The following is a 22360-nucleotide window of genomic DNA, read 5'->3' on the forward strand; positions in this document are numbered from 1 at the left end:
CCCTGGGACGTCACTGACCAGCCGGTGCTAGACAATATAGATTCCCAGACTGTATATCCAGTTTATTCTATTGGCTTGGAGCTGGAAATAGGTTCATACAAATTCATCTCAAGAGAAAGATTTCACAGAGCATTTGCAAACGTCATTATTCTACTCTCTCTGTTCTTAGTAGCAGCCACACTTCTCACCAATAAAAAAAGGGGTAAGAAAGGATCCTGATCCTCTCCTTTCCAGTGACCTTGTGTCTTATTTGCAGCTCCATGATTTATAAAATATCCAACTCTCGTTTCAGTCTTCTCAAGATGGCACAGTGGTCAATGTCCACATTTCTATGTAATATCCCCAAATTATTGCTGTGGACAATTGAAAGCAATTAGTTGGGATAATATAAAGAACAAAGAGAGTCTATTTTCATCACCTTGCTAGGAATGGACAGTCAAGTATGTTGATAACTGCAGGGCCTTCTTTGTCCTTATCCCAGAATCCACTGCTCTCCAATCTTGTGATGAAATTGCTTTTCCTGGTGGTTTAGACTCACCCACTGGAGGAAGATCTCTGTAATAATCAGGTTGTCCCAACGAGGAGGAATATTTCTCCACACATGCCCCCAGCCCTGGCTCATCCTCTTCCTTCATGATCTCCACAGGCTGGCTCTGACTCTGCTCCATATTCTAGGAAAGAATCTCCCAAGAACTGGGGCTGAACCTGAAGGGAAGAGGCTGTGGGAATGAGGAAGGGAGAGAGAGCTTTTCTTCTGTGGAACTGCACCTCCTCAGGGCGTGGGCCATGTCTGTTCTCACATGACCCCTAGTCCTGACTGCAGAGAGCAGGTGCTTTTATTAGTCTGCTCAGACTGACATGACAGAAATGCCAGAAACCAGGTGGCTCAAATGACAGAAATGTATTTTCTCACAGGTGTGGAGGCTGCAAGTCCAAGACCAGAGTGTGTCAGGGTTGGTTTCGGGTGAGGGTTTTCTTCCCGGTTTATACACAACCGCCTTCTTGCTCTGTCCTCACGTAGCCTTTCCTCTCCGTGGGTATAGGGAAAGAGGACTCTCAGGTATCTTCCTTTTTTATTTAACGACATTAGTCCTGTGGATTAAGGCCTCACCCTTATGACCACACTTAACCTTTATTACCTTCTTATAGGCCCTATTTCCAAATACAGTCACACGGGGGGTTATGGCTTCAACATGTAAACTTCAGGGGGACATAATTCGATCCACGACAGTGCACCATATATATTAGTGGGATAGATCAGTTAGTGACTAGTGAATGGTGGATCAATTGAATAAATGAATGATTCAGTGATTGATTCTTGGTGGTCAGCTGGAAGAAGGAGAAAAGACTTGAACAGAGCAGGAAGCTCCTCTAAGGCCCTTCAGAGCAGCCCTGAAGCCAGAAGGACCCTGCAACTTCAACTGCAAGGTCTCAGCCTTTCTCCTGTCTCATTGCTGGAGGCCAGGAAGGTTGTGTAAGGGATGTGGAAGGTCACAGATGTAGGTTTCATTCCACGTGGATCAGTTAACTTCGTTTTGAGAAAGGCTATTCCACAGCAGCAGCCAGGAGGCATTAGGTATCAGGAGCTAGACATGGACAATTTAGAGTAACTCAGAGACAAACAAATGCCAAAAAGAACAGGGATGAACTCATCTCATCTAGTCTTCCGACACTGAAATGCCGCTACCAAACAAACAAAATGTGAATGCCACACTGCGTCTGAATGCATGTATTCTGTGTGATGGAAGTCCACATTCTAAAAAATTAAAGTGGAGACTTGGGTTCATCTCAGTCTTACAGCCTTTTAAAAGCTAATCTTTAAATTGTTTTAAGAAAAAATATTTAGGAATAAAAAAAGCACCAGAGGAAATGAAATCACCCATAAAATTTCTTGACATCTCAATAGCATTGTTCCCAAGCTTTCCTTTTACATCCTTGAATTGCACATGGAGAGCTTTTCAATAGATACATTCGCATTTATACAATAGTTTTCCAGGTCTGTATAGGACTCCCAGAGGATTTGCACTCACACGTGTCCTGTGGCTCTCTGATGTAGTTCACTCGATTTTAGTCTGGGAATAGGATCCTTTTGTTACCAGCACAAACCAAGGCAGCAGAAAAGAGAGTTTGCTTTCTCTCAGTTTACATATAGCCCTGTACATTTCATGAGCTGCTATTGGCATATTCAAAAACCCACATAATCCAACATGTCTGCCATTCTCCAGATGGCTAACCAGCTTGTCCCGTAACATAAATATTAGGTGATTTGCATTTGGGTAGTTGAAAAAATGAATTTTTTCCTTTTTCCTTTTCAACCAATGAGGTTTTGGGAGGAGGTGAATAACAAAGTATACCAACAGTCCTGCCTCCGAAGGCTCTCTCCTCCTTACTTCCCGTGACACGCTGCCTTTCCCATCAAGGACTCGTCACGCATGCTATTGGTGCACCAGATACAGGGCTCTCGCACCTTGTTACACTCTGTTAGTAATTTCACTCCTTCTACACAGGCCTACCAAACGGCAATTTTCTAACAAATTGCATTTTCCAGTTAATATTGGCTCTCCAATGTCATAGTCTCTATGGAGAAAAATCAATGTTGGTAGGAAATTCCCACAAAAAAACTGACATTCTCCGTGAGGGCAGTTCATCTTTTTCTTGCTTCCCTTGTGCCTCTGTTACATTTATGCTGGCCCTGGACTGTGACGGAGTCGATGTCCCCTGGGTGGAAAATCAGGGGCTAGAAAGTGAGCATGTTAAGTTAGGAAAGGCGTAAGGGAATCCCTTTTTTCTGAATGCTTCGTAAGATGCACTACATACTGAATTAAGTACTTTATGTGTTTTGTTTTCTAACTCTAACCATATGAGGCAGGAATTACGGATACTTTTAAGATAAGAAAACTGAGGGTAGGGACAAGGGTGGAAATAATGCTGAATATTGCCACAGTGCTGTGCGGTAGACACGTACGGTATGGAGACTATTCCATTTCCCCTCCGAGGTGCCTTAGGAGGTAGGGGTCCTCGGGGCATTCCACAAGTGGCAGAATGGGGCTGAGCGCAGGTTTCTGTGCCTCCCAACCCTACCTCTATTCAGTTCACCATGAACTCTACCAGATACACCAAACTGATAACAGATTTTAAGATGTTAGGAAGGAGAAAACTAGATAGATTGCTTAAAACAACTAAAACTGAAACATGGTTAAGTAAGAAAATACTCTTAAGCAATTAAGAAAACACAATATAAATTAGTGCTTTTATACAAACCTTTCTTTTTTTTTTTAGATTTTATTTATTTATTTAGAGAGAGGGGAAGGGAGAGAGAAAGAGAGGGAGAGAAACATCAATATGTGGTTGCCTCTCACATGGCCCGCACTGGGGACCTGGCCTGCAACCCAGGCATGTGCCCTGACTGGGAATTGAACTGGCGACCCCGTGGTTCACAGCCCGAGCTCAATCCACTGAGCTACACCAGCCAGGGCATATAAACCTTTCTTAATGAATTTTTCTCTGGCCCTCAATCCCTTTAAAACCTGTCCTGGCTTTTGAGAATATCTTCTGTTTTGTTTTTTTTTATATCCTCACCTAAACTCTGAAACCTTCTCATCGCTCCTGTTCACACATTACCACACGCCCGCCTCCTTCCTGACGGGTGGTGTTCAGTGCGTACCTGGGAAACTCCAGTGCACGGGCCCAGGCGGGCAGGCGTTTCCCTGACGCTCCTCGAAATGAGGTTCAGGAGACGTCTCTTTTTTATATTGCAATATAATGGACAAATAATATTATATTGATATACATTAGAGCTGTACGGTGACTCAACAATTTGATATACATGTGAAATGATTACCAGAATCAAGGTAATGAACACATTTATTACCTCATATAATAATAAGTTATTATTATTGTTGTTATTATTGGTGAGAACATTTAAGATCTACTCTCTTAGCAAATTTTAAGTGTACAATAGTGTTGTTAACTGTAGTCAGCAGGCTATACATTAGATTCTTATTTTTTTTATAACTGAAAGTTTATACCCTTTGGCCGTTCTCCTCATTCGTCCCAGCCCCCTGGGAACCATCGTTCTACTCTTTATTTCTATGAGTTCAACTTTCACGTTTTACTTTTAGATTCCACATGTGAGGTCATACGATATTTGTCTTTCTCTCCCTGGCTTATTTCACTTAACATAATGTCCCCCCCCAGGTTTGTCCATGTTGTCGCAAATGGCAGGATTTCCTTATTTTAAAAGGCTGACTAACATTCCATCTGTACATACATACCACGTTTTTTTTACCTATTTACCCGCTGACAGGAACTTAGGTCGTTTCCACAGCCTGGCTCTTGTGGATAATGAACACGGGAGTGCAGGTATGTCCTTGAGAGTCTGATCATACTTCCTGGATCACACCCACAGGTAGGGCTGCTGGATCGTAATGTGGGTCTCATTTTAATTTTTTGAGGAGCCTCTATATTCTGTCACCCATAATGGCTTTCCCGGTTTACAATCCCACCAACCGTGTACAAATGTTCCCTTTTCTCCCCATTCCTGCCAACTTTTGTTTTCTCTCTCAACAGGCTGGTCCACTCAGGGCCAGGGAAAGGATCGCCCCAGGCTGGTGTGGATCTGTCCTTCGCAACACGGACGGGTACCAGACAGGGGATCGAAACCCATCTCTTCAGGGCTGAACTCAGCAGGGAGCTCTCCCACTGGACAAGGAGCATAGTGCAGGGTTGCCACGACTCAGCGGAACTCACTGCCCAAGTCACCACAGGTGAGCACCGGCTGGCCACAGGCCCCCGAAGTCACCCTCTCACGGAGGGACGCACCCTCTTCTTCATCCTGGCCTCAGAGTAGTTCCCATTACTGGCCTGGAAGTCCAGAGGTAAACTTCAGTTTTCCTAAATTAAGGCACACCAAATGCTCTACTAACTTGGAGCCTAAGGGTTAGACTGTGAAAAGCATAATCCCATCTTCATTCAAGAAAACTTAGAGAACCCTGACCAGCACTGCTCAGTGGATTGAGCATCAGCCCACAAAGCATAAGGCTGCTGGTTCAATTCCTGGGCAGGGCACACGCCAAGTCACAGGGGAGGGCACACGCCAAGTCGCAGGCCAGGTCCCTGGTTGGGGCGCATGTGAGAGGCAACTGATCGATGTTTCTCTCACATATTGATGTTTCTCTCCCTCTTTTCCTCTTTCCCTTCCTGTCTCTAAATAAATAAATAAAATATTTAAAAGAAAACAGTGATTTAGCAAGTGAGATGTGACACTCTTTCCTATAATCCCGAGTGGCTTACTGGAGACATAAACTAGCAAGGTTCTTGTAAACAACAGAAACTGATTCTGAGTAGTACTTTCTCACAGAATAAAGTCATTGTACATATATTAGGAAGCTCACAGAAGTGATCAGAAAACTGGACAACCAGGCTCTGAAAAAGAGCCGGCGCCAGAGGGATCTAGGTAGGGCTGAGCAGAGCAAAGGGTTTGTGCTCGGGAAGAGTCCGCAGTCGGCCAGCCCTGGTGTGCGAGGCGAGGCGGGCGGGATGGAGGGAGCACGCAGGTGAGGGCAGTCCGCACTCTCGTAGTGAGTGCGCTAAGAAAGGACGGGTTAGAAATGGGACAGGCGTGTAGCAGAAGAACCCTCTACACCAAACTGTGGGTTGAGCAGTTGCCATACGCCGAGCATTTTATAAAATGTCCCTCAGTGTTTTTCATACTCTGAGAAACCACCCTTTTGGGGTCCTGAGATCAATACCAATGTTTTAAAAATGAAATAATTTGGAATAGAAATACCAGTATAAATGCTGTTTTGTGTTGTAGCACCATCCAGGGGTGTGTGTGTGTGTATGTGTGTGAGTGTGTGTGTGTATGCAACACAATACTTTGCCTCCTCTTATCTGTTAACCCTCCCGATCCCCTTGTCATTGTAACTTTACAAATTGAGCAGCACATTCTTCAGTTACTTGCCCAAGACCACACAACTGATAAACAACAGAACCGACTCTAACTCTGTGTTCTGTCTCTCTGAAGTCCACTCTTCATTCACTGCATTGTCTACAGACATGGAACTTCTCACTGTGTCGCCAGTTTTCCAAAAACAATTCTGTTCCGACTGCTGTGATAAGTAATTTTCATGCCACCCTCCAACTCACACAGGTAGGTAGGTAGGTAGGTAGGTAGATAGCGGATACATAGCTGATTGAAATGATAGGTAGATAGATAGATAGATAGATAGATAGATAGATAAATAGATAGACAGAAACAAACACAATGCAGGCTGCAAAATCTTGTCCATTTGCTAAGGTGGATTCCACACCTAACCCAGTGTTGCTTTACCCACCAGCACAATGCAGTTAACGCTGTGGTTCTGAGCTCTAGCACAGACTGTTTTGGGTTCTGAGATCTAAGACCAAATTCTCCCAGGTCTCCCACGGTCACTCCTGAAGAGGGCATCATGTGACATGGTGCGTGGCATCCTCAACACCAGTGTCCAGAAAACCCAACTGCGACAGCCTTAGGGTTGCTTCTGACCACATCCCGGTTCTCCCTGTTCCACTGCGCTTCCTTGCCACTTCTTTCATTTTTCTCTGTCTTTGAGGAAGCAGGACAAGGTAATAATGACAAGCATGGGCTTTAAAGTCAGATGCGCCTGGATTCAAATTCCAGCTCCATTTCTTTCTCAATCTCTTACTGAAACCCCTTAGCTTTTTCATCCATAAAAAGGAGGAAATAATAGTACCTATCTCACAGGGTGTCATCAAGAATTGACGGAAATAATCCATGCAAAGCACCTAGTACTTGGCACATAGTAAGTGCTCACTAAGTGTTATTAGTGGTTTTTCTTGTCATTCTTTCTCCATACCTCTTCAATACCTGTGCAATATGCTAGCCTCTGGTCATATGTAGCTATTTAAATTTTAGTCTGTTAATAGTCAATAAGTTCCTCAGTCACACTTGCCACACTTCATGTGCTCAACTGCCACTTACACCTGTAGGGCTGCCCTACTGAACAATGCAAACTTACAGCCTTTCTTTCCTGCCGCGGTGGGAAGCCCTGTGCTGCAGCTGTGGCCCTAATGGAGGATTTCCCAGGGGACATCATGGGTACAGCGTTTCTGAACTTCAGTTGCACTGACAACAACAGAAACGAAGTTTTAAAGTTTTACTCTCAAAAGCCTCAGACTGCTGACTGCCACCCCCAGAGAATCCGGGTCCACAGTTCTGGGCGGGGGCCCGAGTATTCGTACCCAGTAAGACTCCAGGCGGAGCTGCTGCTGCCGCTCCAGCAGTCTCTGTGCCTGGCCCTGTGCTGGGAGCGGCTTCCTCCGTCACTCGGGGGCATTCTGAGACGGGACACACCCCGACATGTGGTAGGGTTTCTCCACATTTCCTCTACTCGCACAAACACGAAAAACCAGTTATTTTGTACAAGTTTCCTGTGTCTTCAAGGTAATCAACCTTTTTGAAACTACCCTGAAACAACTAAGTGTTCCCAAATATTTCTAACATCATTGAAAACTTTTTTGGGGTGTCACTGATAATCTCTAATTTTCTGTGCCCATTCTATATGGCAAGAAGCACTGGAGTGCTTGAACCCAAAGTCGGACAAGGCCGGAGCCAGCTGAAAACAGAACCGAGTGAAGGTTTATGTGTCATACCGCAGGAGTTCAGGCTTCTTGCGACAACTTCAGGAGAGTCCTTAGGGAAGAATAAAGATTGCCAAAGGGATTTGGTTTAGCATACATTCCACAAATTTTGTAAAACCCTTTTCTCTCAACAAAATAAACTCTGTTTCAACAGGAAAACAACGAGGCTGTTGATAGGACCAGCCAAAGCATCAGAGGACGGAGCTAGCTGGGTGCGGGGAGAAAAGAAACAGTGGGAACGAGCCAAGGTGCCACCCAGCTACGAACTGAAAGATGGCGGCAGGGGCGGGGGAGGGGCTGAGGCTTTGCTGGAGCTTCAGTTCGCTTGATAATGCGTTCAATTTGTCCTCTGTAGATTGAGGACGTCTTCAGATAACCAGTCCATTCCATAAAGACCATGAATACCATTCGAAGTCAGCCGGGATTAAAAATAATCACAGCCAGTTAATTCAGACTATCTGATGGCATAGCTCTAAAGTTCAAACACAGAAAAAGGGAATCAAAGACACCCAAAGTCAGAGCCCATTCACCCATATATTCTGTAGGTTGGCGAAGTGAAAACTGTCTAAACCAAGGATTTGAGATGAGAAGCCATAATGACTTCTCTGCTGCTGTCCTTGGTCATCCTTGGACGGGAGGGTGGGCAGGTCTAGGGCCCTTTGCAAAGGACGGACAAGACTTACTGAGGACAAGATCTGCTGCAAAGGCCTGTGCGAGAAGGCACCTTTGGGAACATCAGCCTTTAGTTACAAGTGGAAAGTTGCTGCAGTCACAGGAAGGGGCGTATGTTTCAACTAGACCTTCAGGTAGAAGCCGCCTCATTCCGTGAGCACATACAGACACTATTCCCCCTGCCGCACTCGAAGGCCTCCCCCGCTGCACTGCTGTCGTTACTCATCGAAGCCAAGGTCCCGCTCCACACCCCTCCACATCCTGAGCACTGGAGTGAGAGAAGATACGAGGCACTGAGGGGAAAGAACTTGAATTTTGAAATCTAAACCACCTGGGTTGTGACATGTTCCCCGCGCTCATCTTTGCTTTTCTCACCTGTTAATATTCAGCTAAGGTTCTGGTACAGAAGTGTGTGGCAAAGTGACATTGAGTTTGGTGTATAATGCTGAGCCAAGCTAATGATGGTATAGAACAATCAATAACTCCCTTACTCTACTCTTCCTAAACCCCGTCCCCAGCAAGTAAAACATTCCGTGTCTATCTGTCCCTATAGAACTTTCTCATGTTTATGAGGCCTGGGCTGCTTTGTTTGCCAGGGTCTATTAAATGTGATGTTTTGTGAAGCCCCAAACCAAAAATCCAAGTAGTACTTGTTAACTAACCCTTTTCAGGACTCTTTGGCCAAGGGTTGTAAATATTCACGTCTTCCTAAATGGGACCTTGGACCCTGGTGGCAGTCCCTTCACCCGGCTCAGACACCCACAGTACGTCTCTTTCTCTAAACGAAATGAGCACAGCAGCACACGTGAGAGCTGGCACCTGACTGGACCGAAAGGTTCCAGTTTTGTCCCTTTGGATCAGAAGGCTCCATGCGCACAGCACCCGAGGTTCCTGGACCCCACATCGAGCACAGGGAGGAAATGGCACTCTTCCCAGACCATGCGACAGCAGCCCGTGGCCCTGGAGTCATCAGAATTTGAAAAGCTCCCCTTTATGTTTATAAAGCCAGCTTTGTTCTGCTTTCTTAAAACTAAAAATTAGGTTGTGATTGACTCATGCCTGAGTTCTTAGGTGTGCCACGCTTGTTACCTTTGGCGATGTGATGGGGATGCTTGCTCTCTCACCAGGAGACACCGACTGGCTGTGTGTGTGTGTGTGTGTGTGTGTGTAAGGGAGAGAGAGAGATGATGATGATGATGATGATAATGATGGTGATGACAGTGATGACTCAGAGGTGGCTTACTCTAAATCAGACATCAGTTCTTCCCCGGCCTGAGACCGACACACAACCCTCCCTGTGTGTCAGTCATCAGACGGCCGGACCAGGGCTGGAGGCGTGACAAAATGCAGTGAGTCCCAGCGAATGGGACTTCTCTCCATTCATTTCCTTTAGTTGCACGAACGAAGTCAAATTACAAGATAAAAATCAATCCAAGGAGAATATTTTCATGAACAATTACTAATTTTTGACTTTAGAAACTCGTGGCTGGCTCCTGGGACTGAGGAGATTGAGTGCCCTTGAACATGAACTGACTTTCATCGTTCCTCTCTTTCTCACCCCTCAGCTTGCACCTACAAAAACCAGGACTGCCGCCTGACCATTCATTATGACAATGGGTTTTCTGTTACCACCGAACCACAGGAGGGCGCCTTTCCCAAGACGATCATTCAGGCTCCGTACGAAAAGTTGAAAATGTCTTCAGATGATGGAATCAGGATGCTGTATTTAGATTTTGGAGGCAAAGATGGAGAGATTGTAAGTGCACTTTTCTTTATAAAGTGCGATTTCCTGTATTTCATTGTGCAACACACCTATAATGCCCTGCAAACATAATGCTGCCTTGTGTTTGTTTAGCACTGGGCTATTAACTAAGTACTTGTAGGTTCATGTCTTATCTGATCCTTGAAAAACAGTGACTGAATTCTATTTTTTTCACAGTTCCTTATGTTAGTCTTATTTGCCACTAGAATACTATGTGCCTATTTGAATCCAAAGAAAGAATCCTTTAAAAGTCAGCATTAAATTATTCTCGAATAGTGTACTATTCGAGAATAATTTATGCCACCTTTAGCACACATTCATCTTTTGAGAGTATCAAGCATCTGATCTCACTCGGGCGTTGTGCTAGGTGTCAGGATGCATGTAGGGATGTGAACCGTGCGGTCCTGGCCATTGGGGAGGTCTCACAGGAGCAGACAGCGCAGAGGTGGGAGGTGCTGGAAGTGGGCAGAGTCCAAGTGGCCGTGGGGAGAGGGCCAGGAAAGGGCCAGAAGTTGGAGATAATGTCAGATGTCCAACAAAACTAGCAAATTTGCCAGTGAAAGTAACATACTTTTCCTATCAATGCAAATAGCTGCTGTATTTAAATTCACTATTTCCTGTGATCCTTACCGCACACCATGATGAAAAAGGACATTAGTTCAGTCCCTTGAAAGAGTGAGAATTGCACTTTCCTTTCTCAGGAAGACAGAGCATCTCATTTAAACTGTGGAATGCTTGACGTCAAAGAGGACCAAGGTTTTATAATCTCTGTTTAGGTCCTGCCTAGTCACCAGGCTAATCAACAAATATTTATTGACTTCCACGTGATAACAGGGAACAGGCTATATAAATACAGGGAGAAATCTGTTTTAAAGGTCTACTCATTTAAATTCAGCTACTGGCCTTCCGCAGCCTTCTCTTCCCCACCCCCGTCTCTGTCCAGTTATTTCACTGGTAATTCTCTGAAAACCACTGAGTTCCCTAGCAGGGGCTGATGGAAGGAAAGGGCCAGGACCACACTTAAAAGAGCAGAGGGGCCATTCCTCCCAAAGCTGCAGCACCGCTGTTCTAGAACATGCCATCCTACTACCACAACACAATACCAGATGTTTTTCTGTGGAAGCCGCGGCAGTCACAACAGAATTGATGCCCGGTGGCTGACAGTTGATCTGAACTCACTTTCAGAGAACGTTTTCCAGCTGGTCGTTTTTCTGACCTTTACAATGAATCTGCCGCATTTTACAGTATTTTGGGGGTTGTCATTTATTTGTATGTTCCACTCAGCAAAGTCAGCGTGAGGCAGCGGATGGGAAATAAATAAGTGATCTGAAAGTCCATTTTACTGAGAATGCTTCTAGTTCAGCTGCTGTCCTGCCAATCACCCAGCTGCGTACGCTCCCCTAGAAAAGTTGAAAAGAACAAGAGCCAATCTCTTGCTTTATCCTTGACTGGAAAATTCAAGGCTGTTACTGCCTGTGAGGAAAATCGTTTATGTCTAAATATCAGCCTTTCTGCCTATAATTATGAGCTGACTTGGAAGACTTAGGAAAGACTACTTTTCTTGCTCAGGTTCACAGATAGCTCCCCCAAAGTATCCTGGTTAAGCAGCCCCAGGCGCAGGCAGCAGGTTTTCCCAGTGTGGGAGCAGAGCACTGTGGGAAATGCAATGCACTGAGGGTCAAGAGACGGTGTTCTCTAAGTCTGGAACCGAGTACTGACTGTCTTGGGCAAATCCATTTATTTCTTTGGATCTCAGTCCCCCATCCATAAAATACAGGGACTGAAGTAGGTCATCTTTAAGGTGACTGCCAAAAGCTGCGTCTGGTGTGGGTGAAATAGGGTACTGTGGTGAAGCCCGGTTTCTGGCATCAGACGGACTTGTGTGTGAGTCCACGGTTTCTCAGAGCTCTGACATCTCTGATCTCGGGAAGTTTTGTAACTGCACCAAATCTTAGTTTCCCGTGGAAATCACAGAGATAACAACCAGAGCTACCTCACAGGGATTCTGTGAAAATGAAATAAGACAGCATAGAGGAAATATAGCACGGTGCCTGTTTCATAATATGTAAAACCTTAACTTTCGTAGATACATGGTCAGGTTATTCCTTTCCAGAAATGCCATCATCAGAAGAGAACTGGGGACAACTCCCCCAGGTCTCCTGAATTCGGTCGGGTGATAAAAATTCAACCTGACCCTTATGCTCTGACCACGTGTCGCCTCTGTAGGAACAGAAGGGGGAGGGTGAGACTTTCAAAGGGGCCTTACGGGACATGTAATGCACTTGCCTACAACAATCCAAGAAGACAGGGTGGAGGCCAGTAAGGACACAGTTGCTTAGCAGATGAGCTCTGCATTTGTAACGTGTAAAGAACTTTCACACACAGTGTCCCACTGAACACTCTTAATTACCCTGTGAGTTAGGCAGCACCATGAAAAAGTTTAAGCAAGTCATCCCAGATTCTACACGGAAAAGGGCTAGAGCCAGGACTCAAACCAAATCTCCACATGTGGAATTCAGTGCTGCTTCATGCTGTACCAAATCCAACGTAAATAATATCACGTGATAGTGTGTATCACGGTATCATTCATCACAAAAATAGACAGTCGAGAAGGGCAACATCAGTATTTATGCTACTGGTTTTTACAGAACCAATTTCTGTAAAAACCAGTAGCAAAAAAGTAGGAAAAAAGATATATGAGATGTAAGGAATAAGTTCAAAGAGTTGTTTTTTAATCTCCTTGAAGGGGAAGCATTTAAAAACATTAATTGCCCCAGTTCACTCTTAAAAGCAGTTAGTGCACTGGTCCGTTTGATGTGTAAATCGCTATTCCGTACCAAGCCTTAACTTGAAAAGCCCCTCACACTCTCTCCTTTCCAAATTTCAGTCGCTGGACCTTCATTCCTGCCCCAAGCCAATTGTTTTCATCATCCATTCCTTCCTGTCGGCTAAAATCACAAGACTGGGCTTGGTGGCCTGAACACAGCAGCGACCTGCCTTTTGAGAGGAGGGCTGGCTGTGACACCCCCAGGAAGTGTGCCATCAGATGTCGCATGCCAGTCAGCTCTCCATCCCAAGAGTCCTTCGTAACTGTCCCGCAACTCTCCTGCCGGTTTCACCAACTACAAGGGGGCGGCCTGGGAGAAGGCACCACCGGGAACATCAGAATAAAACTGAATGGGTAAGCAGGAGGGGGCGACTGGAAATACACAGCATAGCCTTTGACAATCAAGACTTGAACAGTAGAACAGCATGTGCAGATCTCAGTCATACCAGTTTCTAGGCAACTGGTTCACCCAGGTAAGTAAGGGCTGAATAGCAAGATGAGAAATGGACCCTTTCACCTCTCTCCTCCCCAGGCACCACCTCCTGTTTATTGTGATTTATTTCCCACTTCTGGGTTGACTTGCCCTGGTAAGGAGAGAAAAGTACTTTAAATTGAAACCCCACCTTTTATTTAAGATGAAACAGCTGTTACTTTTTTTTTAAAGGAATTATTGTTCAGTGACGTACAAAGACTCTGAAGTATTCTCATTAGCATATGCTGAGCAGGAATTAAAGAAAGCCTCAGATAATGATCTGAGCTATATAAGCTGGTGGAATCTGAGCCAAAGCAGACTGCCTAAATTGCAAAGCTCCGCTGAAGAGGGGTGTGCATGAAGGATGCTGAACTCTGGGCTGTACTCCCAGCAAAGCCTGCTATGGGGGAGCCAAGACTGATAGCTTTATTTACAGAAAGCAAAGTATGGGTATTTTTTTAAAGATTGTCATTTGACATATGCACACAACTCGTGTGGGGTTAACTAATTATCCCCATTTTCTGGTTTTCAGTGGAAGCACTGAGCAATTTATTGACCCTTGTTTCTGCCTGTGCTTGTATGCATGCATTTTCGAACCAGTAATAGAGCAGCGTCATGTAATCGTGGATGATATTGGGTTTTAGATATAGACCCGGCATTATAATCAAATCTACTGACAGCATCCACAGTCTTTTGGAATTCCAGGGAAAGAATATAATGACCTGATATTTTTCTACAAGAGTATTTTCAGACACCACATAGCATATTAGTGATTCAATGCTTTTATCTTTCAAAACAAATTCATTAAAAATACACTTAATATTTGATTTAGGAGTCACTTTCCACAAACCTTGAACATTAGCACTAGAATTTCATAGGCATTTGTAACCCTTCTTTTCCCGTATAATTTACATAGACAAATATTGGGGGTTAGATTTAGGCGTTTTTTCAGAATCGTGTTTGGCAAAGAGCTTTACAAAATGGAGACCGTGTTAAAGGAATGTGATTTCACTCACGCAGACATAAGTGTTTACTGAGTTGCAAAGTTTTATTTTAGATCAGTGTTTCCCAAAGCATGTATCCTGTAACACTGGTCCCAAGGGGCATTGAGTGGTGTTTTGTGCAGATGGAAGTTAAGAGGTTAGTAATCAAAAATGTTTGTTAAATACCAAGTTAGGAAAAGTTAAACACGTTTCACAACTGCAGGCCTCCTTGGAGACCTGAATGTACCCTGTGGCTCTCCAAGCGGGGGACCCCTCGGGGCCATTCCCTACATTCACCCACACAACAACTTTCTAACAGAGGAGCTTGTGAAGTTAGTGTTAAAAAAACACAAAACCACAACTTTGGAAAACACAGCTTTAGGCCGTCGTTAGGCCGTCGATTTTGTTATTTTGTTTGTCTGTTTCCTATTTTAAAATGTCGGAGAGTGAAGTCCCAGCTGACTATGGTAATGAAAGCTTTGATGCGTTTGTGAATTGTACTGCACTCTTTCATTATATATTTTCAAAATCACTGGAATGTTGTTATACAAGAGAATTATACTCGTGATTGTAAATGACATAATAAAACACATATATTAATGCCAACAGTTTAATTGAACAATATGTAATCTAAGGTGCTCAGTAGGACATGAAGTATGAATTAATTACTCATAATTAAATTGCAAAGATCCTATTATATATTTATAGACAACATGATCATAATTGCAAGTATTATTTCTTCATCACTTAAGTTTTGGACTGATTACTATCTGGGTGGGGATCAAGAGAAATGACATTCTCTGCATTTATAAAAACTTAATTTAAATATTTATATTTTAGAAAAAATATATTTGAATAAAATTAATGCATTTTCTGAATTAAAATGTGTTACTAGCAAGAAATAGAAAATTTTACTAAGAGAACTGTATATATGAATCATTTTATTTTCTTCCAAGTTACTGTATCATATCAGAGTGGCTATGACGAATCAATTGCAAACCCTCAATTTTTTTCTCATTTTGAATTTAACAAGTTACAATGGCTTTACCGTGTGGATCTTAATCTTGTCGTGATGCGTGTTAGGAATGTTGTGAATGACGCAAACTCCTATGTCTCGATCACGCCTGGTATCACCCATGAATCATCTGAGTCATTCTGGGTAATTTGTTTCTGCCTGATCCACTTTGTGCTCAGTCCGGTCCTTACACGAGTCAATGAATTATTAAATCTGCAACGTTTGTCCCTTTAAGGGCAACCTGACAGAAGAGAATGATGTGTGACTGTATGTACTTAGTGGGAAACTCCCCACTTGTTAGAGACGAGCTTAGGTGAGCTCTTTGCTGGGTGGCACATCTTCGAGCCAAGCCACGGGGATTCAAAAAGGCCAATGGTGACATAGTCACTTATCCCTGTTTTCTGATTGGAACTAGGTTCGATGAACAAAACCATACACCTATTGAAAAACATCCAGGCAGAGGCATTTAATTAATTCTATCAGCTGATGGAATGAAAAGGCTGAAAGACACACGCTCCTTTGTTTAAGCTTGTTGGCCTCTCTTGGCTGAAACAGAAGCCCTCCTCTAAAATCCCTGTGCCAGGGTCTCTCCAGCCCTTGCTTTACAGATACTCGATGTCCTATCTTGAGGGGATTGGAGGGGGTGGGGTGAGGGAGTAATTTTGGAATGTACCTTGAGTCAAAAAAAAAATGTGCCTATGTTTATAGCACCATGGATACCATGTAAAATTTATATGAGAGTTAAATAAATAAATATTCACCTCTGAGTACGGCAGACTGGCTGGTGGTTTCGTGATGGCCGCGGGAGGACAGGGGCGTGTGCAGACACAGCCTGCTGCTCTCTTCCTACAGACTGGCCGTTAGAAGGTGCTAGTGGGAAAAGGGGGTGCCCGTGGCAATTTTTTTTAGCTGTATATAGTTTCAGGCTGCGTCTTTGCCTGGGGCTTAGGGATCTCATTTTAAACTAAGTTTTCATGGGATTCTGCCAAGCTCCTTATACTCAAATTCTATAACACCAGAACTTGGCTTGTATTTAAATTGCTTATAATAAATGAAAATGTAGTAATATTGAGATTACATCTAGAATGTAGAGTCTCAATTTTGAGGAAACTTTAGAAGTCATCAAGCACATGAGTGTCCAAAGTTTATTTGTAATTTTAGCAATAGTACCTTGGTATCTTAAGAGTATACAATTTGCTAGTGATAGAACACAGCAAGTAGATATAAAAATAAACATAAGCCAATTAAAAAATTTAAAGAGTCTGTACCACCTGAAGTTATTGCACATACACTATGGCCCAGGTACTACATTTTCAAAAATGTTGACTTTGTGTAACATGCCACTGAACTCAGAAATTTCTTCCTCAACATACCGTGTAGTTATATTTTATCCCACCAGAAATAAAAACATTTCCAGCTATAGAAGGGAGCTCCCTCTCTCCGAGGCAGGCCGCTCCATCGCTTCAGCAGCCACAGTCGTTCAACGGTTCACTTTTAGAGCCAGAACTTACATCTGCCTGACTTTGGCTCATCACCTTGTTCTACCCTAGAAAACACTGCAAGTCCCGTCTTTCCCACACTAGTGTCTTATATAAAATGACAATTTAAGGCTGGGGACTACTAGGTAACATAATACGATCTGAAAATGGTTTTAAATAGAACATTTATAATTCCTCATTTTCATCTTTAAAATAGCAATTGGCCAAGACTAAAACCTTCCATGACACCAAGTGGTGGAAAGTCATGGGAAAACAAGCAATTATATCCACCCATTAGCGGGCATATATTTAGCAATAATTTGGATAGCAATTTGCCAATACATATAAAACTTTAAAAAATGCATGTGCCGGTTTTCCCTCTCCCACAATACCTCTCATGTGCTCTCTTTCCAACCTGGGCCCGCCATCAGGGCTCCCGCAATGAAGGGTGGCAAGAAGAAGGGCTGTTCTGCCATCAAGCAGACAGTGACCAGAGAATGCACCATTGACATCCACGCACGCACCCATGGAGTGGGCTTCGAGAAGCGCGTCCCTCGGGCACTTAAAGAAAGAGACATGGCAATCTGCGGTGAAGGAGATGGAACTCCAGATGTGCGCAAGGACACTGGGCTCAACAAAGCCACCTGGGCCACAGGAGTGAGGAAAGTCCCACACCGTGTCCGGTGTGGCTGTCCAGAGAACATAATGGGGGTGAAGATCCCCACACAAGCTCTGTACGCTGGTCACCTGCGTACCTGTCACCACTTTGAAAATTCTACAGACACTTAGTGTGGATGAGAACTAACTGCTGATTGTCCACTAGAGGTATAAAACTGCAAAAAGAAAAATAGGATATAAAATAAAAATACATGTGCCTTCTGTTTTACAGGAATTTATCCTAGAGACACAAACTGTGCAAGTACACAAATGCTAATGCATAAGGGTCATCTCTGCAGCACTGTTTGTAATGAGAAGCTGGAAAGGTTGCTGTGACCACCAAGAACTAAATAAATCCTCACCCACTAGGGTGAGGATTAGAATATTGGGTGTGCATTAGAATATTGCACAACTGTTACATTAATGGCCCATCTGCAAGTGCTAATGTGGATGAAATTTATAAATGCAAGGTCTGAAAAATGCAGATACGTACAGGTAAAAAATGCAGATATGCACATTTTATCTGTTCTTTAAAAAGTGGTTCTCGAGAAGAGTGGCACTGTGGGATTTTTGGAAATCTGTGCCAGTGTTTTCCTGTCACAACGCCTGGTGGGGAGGGACACTCTCTTGGGACAAACTGCACAGAAGCCGGAGGTGGTGAGCTGCCTGCAGTGTGAGGGTGGTCCCCACACACAAGGAAACTGTTCCTCACACAGAGTTCGCATCCTCGGAGTTACTCACGCGGGTCAAAACCACAATTATCTGAGCCTAGACCTTGACTACATTTGATGTAACATTTTTTTGGTCTGATTCAATATATTCTGAATTTTCCAGATATGCAATTACCATGGACATGGCAGGAAGACTATTTTTGTTTTGCTCAGGGCATTTTATAAATTGTTTTATAAGAACAAGTCATGGGTAGCAAGTGTGAAGGTGGCGCTTGAGTTACCAATACATCTGACTACTTTTATATGTGCCTCACTCATGCTGAATCTACAGAAAAATGACCTCATTTGTCTTTGAATGTACCTGTTGTACCCCAGCACCTCCATGTTGAATTGCATATTGTTTTATTGTCATTACTTTTTCCCCAAAATTTACAGTTAGGGGATAATAATAAAAAAATCCTGGGTGCACATAGGTTAAATGAGAATCCTGGGTATGTCCTGTGTGTTGCCGTGGAAACCCTCAATGCCAGCATCTAAGCTCCTAGACTCTGGGCCGCTTACTCAATGTTAGGGACTGCTACCTGTGCTTGAACTAAAAGTCTTCTGAAACGCACCCTCCCTCAACTTCCCCGTTGGCTGTAGCCAGGCTGAGGAGATGCGTGCTTGCATTTCTGGGTTCTGTCATCGGTTCCAGACCCAGGTGGCAGGCCACACTGCAGGGCATAAGGCCTGGTAACCTGAGCAGCTGCTAAAAGGAAATGACCTGAGCTACTCAAAATTATAGGGGGCTGAAATCTTTGTGGGCCAAACAGGAAATAATAGGAAGGAGCTGGGCAGATAAATAACCCTTTTCCCCTCCCTTCCTGTGGATGCGCTGGCCGTCTATTTGGGTCTCATGAAGCACTGGCCAGTGCAGGAATGGATCACCCTCCCTTGCTTTCCTGCCTTCCCCGCCATCTTTTCCCTATGCAGCTTCTTCACTCTCAGTGCCCTGGAGCTGGACCTCCTAAATAAAGCCTCAGCACTTCATCCCTAACTCAGCTGTTGTTTTCTAGGGAGCTTGTCCAAAGACTTTTATTATTTTTACCTCGACAGCAATGGGGATGAAAAATACTTCTTATACACGGGGTGTTGGGTTTGATCAGTGGAGGAAAAAATGGACTCAAAATATGCTTGTACTTGTACAAAAATGCCTGAAAGCATATATTTTTTTAAATAGCCCTCATCATCAGTTATTGCTGGGAAACAGGGCCAGCACCTTGAGGATGACCTCAATACGCTTCCGCACTACGTGAACTTCTTAAATGGGCATTTAAAACTCCTTTGCAAGAGGTTTTCTTGTTGCGGGTAAATAATGCTCTGATAATGGTGAATAATGTTTTTAAGTTGTTTATAAAATCCTGAATAACAAAATGATTGCATTCATGGCCAGAAGTGAACGATCGCGTCACCTGCGGTCTTCTGAATCACACCCGGTCCGACCTCACAGGGGAAAGCAAGTCCAGCGCCTCAGCAACGTGGCCGAGCCGTGTCCGAGCGGGTGTACGATCACGTGTGCAGGACGACAGAAAAGCCTCTTACCCTCTAGTCATCCTTTCTCGGACATAAATAAGGCCATAGTTTCTTAGGAGACTATGAGACTCGGTACAAAGAACGCGGCTCAGACAGTGTCAGAGTGAGGAGTGGCGCTGAGCTGGAGGATGGCGACGCGTGAAGGGGGCAAGAGACAGGAGTGGGGTGGATGCCAACCAGCCCGTCCCCTGTGGAGACGGGACCCCCAGGGACGAGGCCTCCCACCTGGACTCTGACCTTCAAGGCGAAGCCCATGGGCCTGATGGCTGAAATTCTGCCTTGCCTTGGACCAGGGCCTGGGAATGCTGGGGAAAAAAAATAACTCCATTCTTCCCAAGAAACAAAGCCAGTTATATTTTCAGCAAATTTCAACTATAATTCTTTGGATGAATAAAGCCCATTTCCTCCAAAGAACTCAAAGGCAACACCCAAGAAAGACCCTCACTTTATGCCTCATTAACTGCAGCTTCTCTGCCTTGTGATTCTCACCTGCACAAGGGGTGAAGGAATTGCTTCCTTGGCAAGTTTTCTGGGTCCCACGAGAAAGGCAAATACAGGCCAAAAAGCAGCTTTCTTTTTTCTGCAAGTAGGGCCTTCAAACTAAGGCCTTAATAAAGGTAGCTTTTGCAACTTTCCTTCTTGGACTTGGCCTCTCAATGAATTCTTCAATGTGAACGGAACCTAATGTTTATGTTGGTTGTAAACCACCTCCCAACCCGGTGGCTTACAACGTAGCAACTTATGCTTCCTCACTATTCTGTGGGTGGGCTGGGCAGTCCCTTGCTGGACCGGCCCAGGCTCACTCCCGTGGCTGTATTCAGCTGGCGCACTCTGCTGGACTGGAAGGCCCCAGATGCCTCACTGGCTGTCCGAGGGGCCACCTCATTCTCTCCTGGCTCCTCATCGTCTAGTAGGCTAAACCAGTGCCCTCATGAGGCTCCCTTACAGTCAGGGCCAGATTCTGTGAAGGCAAACCAGAAGCTGCAAGCTCACACCATGTCATTTATGCCACCATACATGGTCAAAGCAAGTCACGTGGCCAGTCCAGATACAAGGACTAAGGAAACAGATGCCATCTACTCATGGGAAGAGCTCAGAGCTCTGTGGTCATATTTAACTACCACATTCTACTCTCTGGGCACCATTATTTGCATTCTCCCACATGCAAATTATGTTCATTTCCTCTCAATACGGCTCAAGTCTGGTATTTCATGATCTTCACCTGGTCCAGGGAGGGCTGAGACTTCCGAGGGTGTGCTTTCTTAAAATCCAGACTATTGTGACATACTTAACTAAATAAACTAGGCAACTGCCACTTAGGCGTCCAACATACAATGGTAAGGGAGGGGCAGCATACCCGCAGCAGGTACCCCCTTTCATTCAGGCCCAGTCTGCCTCCACAGTGGTTGTGAAGTCCGGTGGGCACACGTGATCAGTTCTCACCACCAGGGGCGGGGAATGGGGACCGGGATTCTTTCTGATACCTGAGAGTGGTGCTCTAGTCCCTCATTCTGGGCTCTGCCTTGTGACTCTTAGCTATGACCTTCTAAAAAGTCTCTTTTCCAAGAGATATAGTTCCTGTTTGCAACTAAGTTTTCCCATCCTGCTTCCTTCCTACTGGAATTTGATGGCCAGGGGAGCTCTTTTTATTGTTATACAAATTCCTCAAAACTCTGTAAACTTCCCATTGTGATGAAAATTCAGTGGAGGGTATAGTCTTTTCAGTAAATACTGCTGGACAACTGGATATTTACATGCAAAATAATGAAGGTGAATCCCTTCCTTACATGGCACACAACAGAGTAACTCCACATGGATCACAAACCTAAATATAGGATAACTATAAAGTGAAGAGACATCCTGCAAAATGGGAGAAAATATCTGAAAATCATATATATGATAAGGAACTAGAATCTAAAATACCCAAAGAACTCTTACAACTCAACAATAAAAATACAAGTAATCCAATTAAAAATGGTCAAAGCATTTGAGTAGACATTTCTTCAAAGAAGATATATGAATGGTCAATAAGCACATGAAACTATGTGCAACATCATTAGTTACCAGGGAAGTTCCAACCAATACCGTGAGACACAATTTCACATTTTGCAGTATGTCATAGTGTATAAGTCACTAAATATTTCTAAGGTCTTAATAAAGGATTGTATAAGCTCACCTTCGCTATGATCCTTTTCCTTAGGCTATTTCTTACTTTGAGAATCTTTTGCCTTTGGAGCAGCTAGGAATGAGAATGCTTTTACTTTCCGATCCAGAATGCCCTACGCCCTTGCAGTGCCTCCTTTACATTCCACTAGAAAATGAACAGTTCCTCCTCCAGCTGGTCCGTCCACTTTTTCTATACCGCATCATACTCACCTAAATAAACACTAAGGTGGCCCTCCAGCACTTTCAAACATTCTGCCAATGAAAACCCGTGATGCTCCCTGTCCCAAGAGAAAGGGTCTCATTCTGAACGCCCCGTTTTAAAGAGCGAGCTTTCAGCATTATTCCCAGAGCCGGTAAAAGCTCCCCGGAGTAGCTGATGTCTAAGCTCAGCCTCTGTGCTTCCTCCCATACACCTTCCAGGGTCCCCCTCATGCTCACTTCACA

The 22360-nt window shown here is 44.2% G+C and overlaps 1 protein-coding gene across 1 annotated transcript in view; it reads left to right on the forward strand.

Annotated features, from left to right (window-relative positions):
- The window catches only part of SNTB1 (syntrophin beta 1), a 198108-nt gene extending 181815 nt beyond the window's left edge, over positions 1 to 16293 (forward strand). Inside the window, exons 5-7 of the mRNA XM_053661116.1 lie at positions 4570 to 4766; positions 9879 to 10069; positions 12963 to 16293. Coding sequence (XP_053517091.1) covers positions 4570 to 4766; positions 9879 to 10069; positions 12963 to 13055 — 481 coding nt within the window. The 3' untranslated portion in view covers positions 13056 to 16293. The remainder of the gene's footprint in view (positions 1 to 4569; positions 4767 to 9878; positions 10070 to 12962) is intronic.
- The last annotated feature ends 6067 nt before the right edge of the window (positions 16294 to 22360 follow it).

Source organism: Artibeus jamaicensis, unplaced genomic scaffold (genome assembly GCF_021234435.1).
Source record: "Artibeus jamaicensis isolate MK-2021 breed Jamaican fruit bat unplaced genomic scaffold, CSHL_Jam_final scaffold_916, whole genome shotgun sequence".
NCBI lineage: Eukaryota > Metazoa > Chordata > Mammalia > Chiroptera > Phyllostomidae > Artibeus > Artibeus jamaicensis.